General features: G+C 37.1%; 2 protein-coding genes across 4 annotated transcripts in view; one reads left to right on the top strand and one right to left on the bottom strand.

Moving 5' to 3' along the window:
- Window positions 1-33: 33 nt before the first annotated feature.
- aagab (alpha and gamma adaptin binding protein) lies at window positions 34-3,956 on the bottom strand. The gene is made up of 10 exons (XM_051870530.1): window positions 3,745-3,956; window positions 2,703-2,893; window positions 2,526-2,622; window positions 2,350-2,439; window positions 2,181-2,264; window positions 1,780-1,859; window positions 1,231-1,321; window positions 963-1,067; window positions 686-735; window positions 34-612 (listed from the first exon to the last, which is right to left on the bottom strand). The coding sequence occupies exons 1-10, from the start codon at window positions 3,836-3,838 to the stop codon at window positions 535-537; spliced, it is 960 nt and encodes a 319-aa protein (XP_051726490.1). The 5' UTR covers window positions 3,839-3,956; the 3' UTR covers window positions 34-534.
- Window positions 3,957-4,102: 146 nt separating this feature from the next.
- The window catches only part of iqch (IQ motif containing H), a 31,010-nt gene continuing 27,537 nt past the window's right edge, over window positions 4,103-7,575 (top strand). For all 3 annotated transcript variants that reach the window (XM_051870501.1, XM_051870500.1, XM_051870502.1), the window contains exons 1-5: window positions 4,103-4,248; window positions 4,354-4,476; window positions 4,816-4,919; window positions 5,015-5,090; window positions 5,176-5,295. In XM_051870501.1, coding sequence (XP_051726461.1) covers window positions 4,198-4,248; window positions 4,354-4,476; window positions 4,816-4,919; window positions 5,015-5,090; window positions 5,176-5,295 — 474 coding nt within the window. In that variant the 5' untranslated portion in view covers window positions 4,103-4,197. The remainder of the gene's footprint in view (window positions 4,249-4,353; window positions 4,477-4,815; window positions 4,920-5,014; window positions 5,091-5,175; window positions 5,296-7,575) is intronic.

Raw genomic sequence — 7,575 nt, 5'->3', positions numbered from 1 at the left:
TGTATTTCCAAACAAAACAAAAGAACATCTAAATTGATTTGACAGATTATTCTTTTAATTGATGAAGAGCTAATGACATGCTCAAGCATAGTCCGTAATTGTGGCTTATCAAGAAAATAAGGAAAACTAAGTTTAAAAACAATCTATATTTGTCAGCTCATCTGTCATATGATTTACAACAACTCTTGACAGAACCATAGGCTTCATCCTTGCATGTGGCTTGCACCAGAGAGCAGACAAGATAATCTTGCCCCCCCCCGCAACCCATCCCCTGGCTCTGAGATTACAATGTTTAAAGCCAAAAGCCCATAATGACTCTGTACTGCCTGATTGAGGTGTTGGACGTTTAGATTATAGTAACAGCAGTAACATGAAAATTTCAGTTGCTGTTTTTGCCCACTTCCTTGCATGTTCCTCACGTCGGATCTTGGTTTCTTGGGCAGGACAGGGCTGGGCTGGACAGATTTGGGACGACGGGGTTCGAAGGGTGGGCTGAGTATTAACAGTTTAAGCTGGTTAAGAGTAACTCTGGCCTTAACTCTCCTCCCCTGATGACAAGCCATCAATCTCATCCTGGTCTCCACCAATAGCCATCCAAAATGCTTTAGCAACCTGATTGAGGGTAAATCAACTGTTAGTTCAAGATGTAATATTAAAAGTATTAGTGTTAAAAAGATAATATTACCTTCTCTGCATGTACTTTCCTCTGTTCATGTGGCAACGAAGAGGCCTTGTCTACAAGAAATTTAAGAATATAGTGAATACTATTCGTAAAAAAGGCCTTCAATCAAATGTTTCAATATATGCATACAATATATACATATGTTTCAGTATATATATATATATATATATATATATATACACACATGATCAAAAAATTGACAGTAAAGACAATTATCATACATACAACACTGATGATAATAAAAAAAAATGAACAGTAGTGTATATATATGTCTTTTTACCTTTCATTTCTTTCAATTTTGTAAAGAGCCGTTCAAAATTCTCCACATCTGCATCCCCAGCTGTTAGATTAGCCAACTCTTGGATATCTATGTCAATCATGGGATCTGTGACAGATTGGCAAATATTTTATTAAACACTGAACAGAAGTACATTCAAATATAAAAAAACAGCGTGTTCCATTTGTACTTTATATGCTAATGTGCTATTTTACCATTAATTTACCTCCAAAATGAGTATAAATATATTGCCCTTAACAAAAGTACATACCAACTGCTGTGTCTACTGTATTATTCTGGTTATTCTCTGCTCTCTGGCTCTCAGTGCCTTCATCTGTACTGTTGGATGGGGAATGAGAGGTCTAATAACAGGGGGAAAAAATAGCCTGTTACAACGAGATGACCTTAAAGTGACAGTTCATCCAGAAATGAAAAGTCTGTCATCATTTTCTCACCCTAAAGTTGTTCCAAATCTGTATGAGTTTCTTTCTTCTGCTGAACACAAAAGAGGATATTTTGAAGAATGTTGGTAACCAAACAGTTGACGGGCCTCACTGACTTCCATACTATGGAAAAAAATACTATGGAAGTCAATGGGGTCCAACAACTGTTTGGTTACTCACATTCTTTAAAATATCTTCTTTTGTGTTGAGCAGAAGAAAGAAATTCATACAGGTTTGGAATAATTCGAGGGCGAGTAAATGATGACAGAATTTTCATTTTTGGGTAAACTGTCCCTTTAAGACTTTAACATACCCAGACAAAGCTAAATAATGTCCATCTACATATTTTAAAGAGTAGAAAATTAGAAAAGGCTAACCAGTGTCTCTTGATTGGGCCGTGGGTTGTTGTGATGAGAGGCCACCAAGCTGCTCATTAGCCCAAATCCCTGACTATGTTCTGAGGGGAATAAATGATAAGCAAAAGAAAAGTTAATTAACATCACTTAGAATGAACCTGTGAATATGGTTTGCTGTAGATGGCATAGGCATTTCATAATGAATGATCTTTACACAGCTGAACTAAAGTGAACTGAATAATGACTCTTATCTTTTTACAGCAGAATTTGTCTTATATTTGATGAAGTTTGCATTATTAATTCGGTTACTTTCCTGTTTATTACTGTGAAGCTGCTTTGAAACAATTTCTATAGTATAAAGTGCTATAAAAATACAGGTGACTTGACATTGTGCATTTTGCATTAGGGCAGTACAATCTCACCATCTTTCATCTCGACACTGGACCACACGTTGGCGTTGAGGGCCTGCAGTATTCGTTTTATTCCAGTGGATTCTGGGAAGTCATCTACGGGATACACAACATAAACAATACACTGTAAGCAAAACCATTTTTGTGCATAATCATGACTTAACCATGTCTTGTCTCTCACCATCTTCATCGGGTAGATCTTGAGGGTTGAGCTCTACTAATTCAAATGCGTGAGCCAGACACCATTGCTGGGCTTCATGTCTGCTAACACCTGCAATGGTATATTCACACCAAATTTAAAAAACAAAACAAAAAAAAAACACACTGAATGATGAACGATACCAAACACACACTCACCGCTGTCACATACATGGTCACACACTAGGATCAGCACTTCTGGAGCCAGTTCCTCTACTACTGATAACCAGGGGTTGACATTGTTAAGGCCGTCTTTCTGAAATACATAAAGAGGTGAATCAAGGCACATGCACAGAATGGCGAATTTGTAAGAAGATCAATATGTCCATCACTCACAGTTTTGCTGTCAAAATAAATGATGAATGCTTGCATAGAGCGGGCAACCTCTGCATTCATGTCGAATGTACTTGAAACCACACATAGACTGACATCTGCTGTGTAGTATTTGTTGTTAATTGTCCATGGAAACCAAGAAACTCTTTCCTCTATTTTGGAAGCTTGTGGTATTGATTCTGAGCCCAAGATCTCTGGAATAAATACAGACAAAACTGTTATTGGCCAAATGTGTATTTGATATCAATTAAAAAAAAAAAAAAAAAAAAAAAAACACAGCCACTGAAATAAGCCATAATAAGTTAAACGAAGCCCAACACTGCCGCCTGCTGGACACATAAAAAGAAATCACTGGATATAATGAATAAATACATTTTTTTCCCTAAAATGTACTAAAAGTAAACTTATACATGATTAGATAGATAGATAGATAGATAAATAGATAGTGTAACCATTATCATTAGAATAAACGTTATAAACATCATAGACAAGAATAAACCTTACACAACCAATTTTACTGGATTTTATACATGCAGTCTGAACATGTACTATGCTTCACAAGAATTACCCAATGTATCAGGCTATATATTATAGCACACGTATTATGTAGTGTATCACTGTATCAAGAATATCTGTAAATACCAGAAATGATTCACACATATTGTCCAGTTGTACCATGTTTTACCAATAACCTAAGAGCAAGATATTTGTAGAAAACCAATATGAGACACAAACGTGTAAAGAAAGCAATTTAACTTTTACGTAACACTGCATGTTACATGAAATAAGCAAAAAGCCAGATGTAGATGTCCACATATAAGATGACAGTTGGGTAATCTTTACAATAAATACTGCTTTATGCTATAGTTACACAATACATTAATGTACAATACATTTTATGCAATTAATAATTAAACAGTTATCGCGATCAACACAATTTGATCTGTAATCAGGAGACACCACGATGGATGTTTCTTGTTGACAGCTAACGTTAGCATAGCTGCAAGGCTAACGAGTCTAGGATAAATGTCCCGCTTTTACTCACGTCTAACGAGCTCCTCTTCTTTAAAGCTTGAATCACAACTTGTGACTAAGATACACGGCAGAGCAGGTACTTCATCTCCTTGATCATCTGCCATTTTAAGCTTCTGGACACTTAAAAACAGCTCCAAATGAAAGTTAGCACGTTAGCAACAGCTGTCAACCTCCTCAAGGAAACCTTTCACCTCTAACCTCAACTTACTTCCGTGTCTGCGCGTGTGTGGGATAGAAAATCTAAAGTTTACTTTAAGAGTTAAAGCAAAGCGGCTTTTCAATGAATAGCTTTAAAAAATAGCGTAAGTCAGTAAGTGACACACACTATTTAATCACGAAATGATAATAATAAATACTAAAACTGCCTGACCGTGCTTATCACAGAGAACGTAATGCCATACGCGTCGTGTTGCCATAGTTACGGCCAGACCTTTGTTTAGAAGAAAAGTTATTTAGTTGAGGAATGGCCGACGTCCTTAAAAATAAGGATGAAGTTGGGCATATTTTAGTACAGGTATAATAGACAAGAAGGCTTGACAACTGTTGAAGTGTTAAATATACAAACTTACATTATATAATTGAATATGACTATATTCTTGTGCATTTTCTTGTGTCTTAGGTGCAGGATGATTTGAGACAACTAAAAAAGAATCTTGTTAGATTGACTGTGCAACAGAACGGGGAAGTTTTGGACATTCAAGCTCTGGATACAGCCATCAGCAGGACAGAAAATGGAATAAGGGTATATAAATGACGACTTTATGGCAACTTGATTAGAATATGTTTGTATAGTTGAGGTATATCCTAAATACACAGCATACAGTACTAAATTACTGTATTGTCGTAGGGGGGAGTGTGTAAAGAGTGAGGTGGGGAGTTTATAAAATTTCAAATCCAAAGTTTTGTAGGCCTGTAGCTTCTTTTTTCATTTTAATTTATTTTATATTTTATTTTAACATATTTTAAATCAATTTTAGGTCATCTTGCAGTCCCTCGCTTGTAAGATTCATGCAATAAAACACACAAATATGTGAAATGTGGATGTAATGTATGTAATTATGATCTGTTTATTGATTCACAGAGACATGCGGACGATTATCTGAAAACCATTAATAATCAAGTTTTGACTCTACCGTGTATTGAAGAGCCTGAAAAGAAGAATGCCCCTGCCAAGCCTGTTAAATGGTATTTTAAAAAAAACTCCGATACTCATGTAAATAAAAAAATCTACAATATCAACAGTATTTTAATTCCATCTAACATATCTAACATTTTTGTAGGCAGCCACCATATGAGACAATACCAAATGCACGTCCTCAGAGAAGCCAGATTTCTGGTCCATCACCAGGGGAAAAGGTTTCCATCTTTACACTTTTTCATAACATTTGTGAAGCCAAAAAATATTTGTATTCTGTACTCTATGTTTCTATCTCCCACACAGCACAAGTCAGCATTTATCACGTGTCTCCTCAACAACCCTTTTCACCCAAAGAACAAGGAGCTTATGCAACAAAATTATGGCATTCAGTTTCCTCACCTGCACAAGAGAAACGAGGCTAGCGTGAGTTCCTGATAGGAATGATTTTATTTATTTATATTCTTATTCAAAAAGGTCTATTAAAGGGTTAGTTCACCCAAAAATGAAATTTCTGTCATTAATTATTCACCCTCATGTCGTTCCAAACCCGTAAGAACTTCGTTTATCTTAGGAACACAAATTAAGATATTTTTGATGAAATCCGAGAAGTTTCTGATCCCCCATAGAAAGCAACGTAATTACCACATTCAAGGTCTAGAAAGGTAGTAAAGACATTGTTAAAATAGTCCATGTGACTACAGTGGTTCAACCTTAATGTTATGAAGCGACGAGAATACTTTTTGTGCACAAAAACAAAACAAAAATAATGAATATTCAACAATTTCTTCTCATCCCTATCATTTTCCTACGCTGTTTATGTTAATGAGCTGGCGTTCTGACGTTGAACCCAGAAGCGCTGCACTGTGTCTACAACGTAAACAGCGTAGAAGAATGACAGGGAAGAGAAGAAATTGTTGAATATTCATTATTTTTGTTTTGTTTTTGTGCACAAGAAGTATTCTCGTCACTTCATAACATTAAGGTTGAACCACTGTAGTCACATGGACTATTTTAACGATGTCTTTACTACCTTTCTGGACCTTGAATGTGGTAATTACTTTGCTTTCTATGGGGTATCAGAAACCTCTCAGATTTCATCAAAAATATCTTAATTTGTGTTCTGAAGATGAACGAAGGTCTTATGGGTTTGCAACGACATGAGGGTGAGTAATTAATAACAGAAATGTCATTTTTGGATGAACTAACCCTTTAACTCACTCTCATGTTGTTCCAAACTTGTATCTTCCTCTTTCTTCTGCAGAACACAAAAGAAGATATTTTGAAGAATATTGGTAGCCAAACAGTTTTTGTGACCATTGACATTGTAATGAAAAAAAAAAAACATTTCTCAGAATATCTTCTGTTATGTTCCACAGAAGACAGAAGTCATACGGGTTTGGAATGACATGAATGTGAGTTTTTCCGGTGAACTATCGCTTTAATACTATAGTGTTCTCATTCCTTTATATTACATGTGTGTCTGCATTAGAATCCAGCAGCTTTTATGATTAAGGCTTAATGATAGTGTTGATTATATGGCGGCCAGCGTTGACTGTTACCTTAACACCAGCGTCTGTCACATGAGCCTCACGAAAAGAAATGACGTGACTGGCGTGTAATAATAGATGACTCCAGTCACTTTGCTTTCAAACAGGAGATGTGGATTTGAAGGTCACCTGGTTTGGCAGTGACAGCTAAATCTGTCTGTTGGTAAACAAATTAATCTTTCTAAAGGTCACCATTTGTTTTGGTGCTCTGTTTCCCCCCCTTCTGCTTTCCGCTGCGGTTCTTCCTCTATCTCCTGCATCCTCTGCTTGTCACTCGTGAGGAGGCTGTCATGTTGTTGAGAAGAAGGTATGAGACTTGGCTGCCGAAAGCAGACAGACGCAGATTGCGGCACATCAGCATTCTTCTGAGGACGGCCACCGCCTGATTGCAGTTGTATGGGCTGCTGCTTTACAGCTGTCTCAGGACAGGCACTGGTACCTGTTCCCGCATGCCAATAAGACAGCCGTGGCTTACCCAACTGGCACTCGCTGGCGCTCTGCCTGCTGCGTCAATATCTCTATGCTGTCGGCTAGTTCTCTGCTGAGTCTCCAAAGGAGCTCCCACTGTTGTCCCCTTGTACCACTTAAACAGCTGCGAGCCTCAAAACCACTCCAAACACCTGGCTGGTGCTCGTGGTTTGTCAGGGAGCTCAGTGGTGTGACAACAGGCAGGCCAGAGAACATCAGGGGGAGAATCCAGAACAGCAGGATGAGGAGAGTACAGAAGGGCTCTGTCTGGCATGTGCCCACAACTTGACAAACTCACAGTGTGCTCTCCATTATATGTATTTCGGCAATGAGGAAGTGACTGACCTTCTTCTTTGATGCTGTTTTGTGTGCTATGATTAATGCACGTCCTACTCGTTCGATTTTTTTTTTTTACACCAAAAAAGTTTATCTTGCTTTTAATAGGCTATAAATTGTCGGTAGATAACACGTTTTCATTGGGCTTTTTGTCTTTTAAAGTGACATTATGTATAATTTGTGACTTTTGGTGCTTGTTTTTATCAAATGAGTGTTAAAATTAATGATGAATTATATTAGTCACTATATGACTATTGCGAAAATCCTAATTATTGCAGTACATCCATTTTATTGTGGAATGTGAAGCACGACTTTCATTTGATTTATGAACTATTATATGATAATGAGGAGG

This window comes from Ctenopharyngodon idella, chromosome 18, assembly GCF_019924925.1.
Source record: "Ctenopharyngodon idella isolate HZGC_01 chromosome 18, HZGC01, whole genome shotgun sequence".
NCBI classification, from domain to species: Eukaryota; Metazoa; Chordata; class Actinopteri; order Cypriniformes; family Xenocyprididae; genus Ctenopharyngodon; species Ctenopharyngodon idella.
This window is presented reverse-complemented; position numbering and strand designations above follow the sequence as displayed.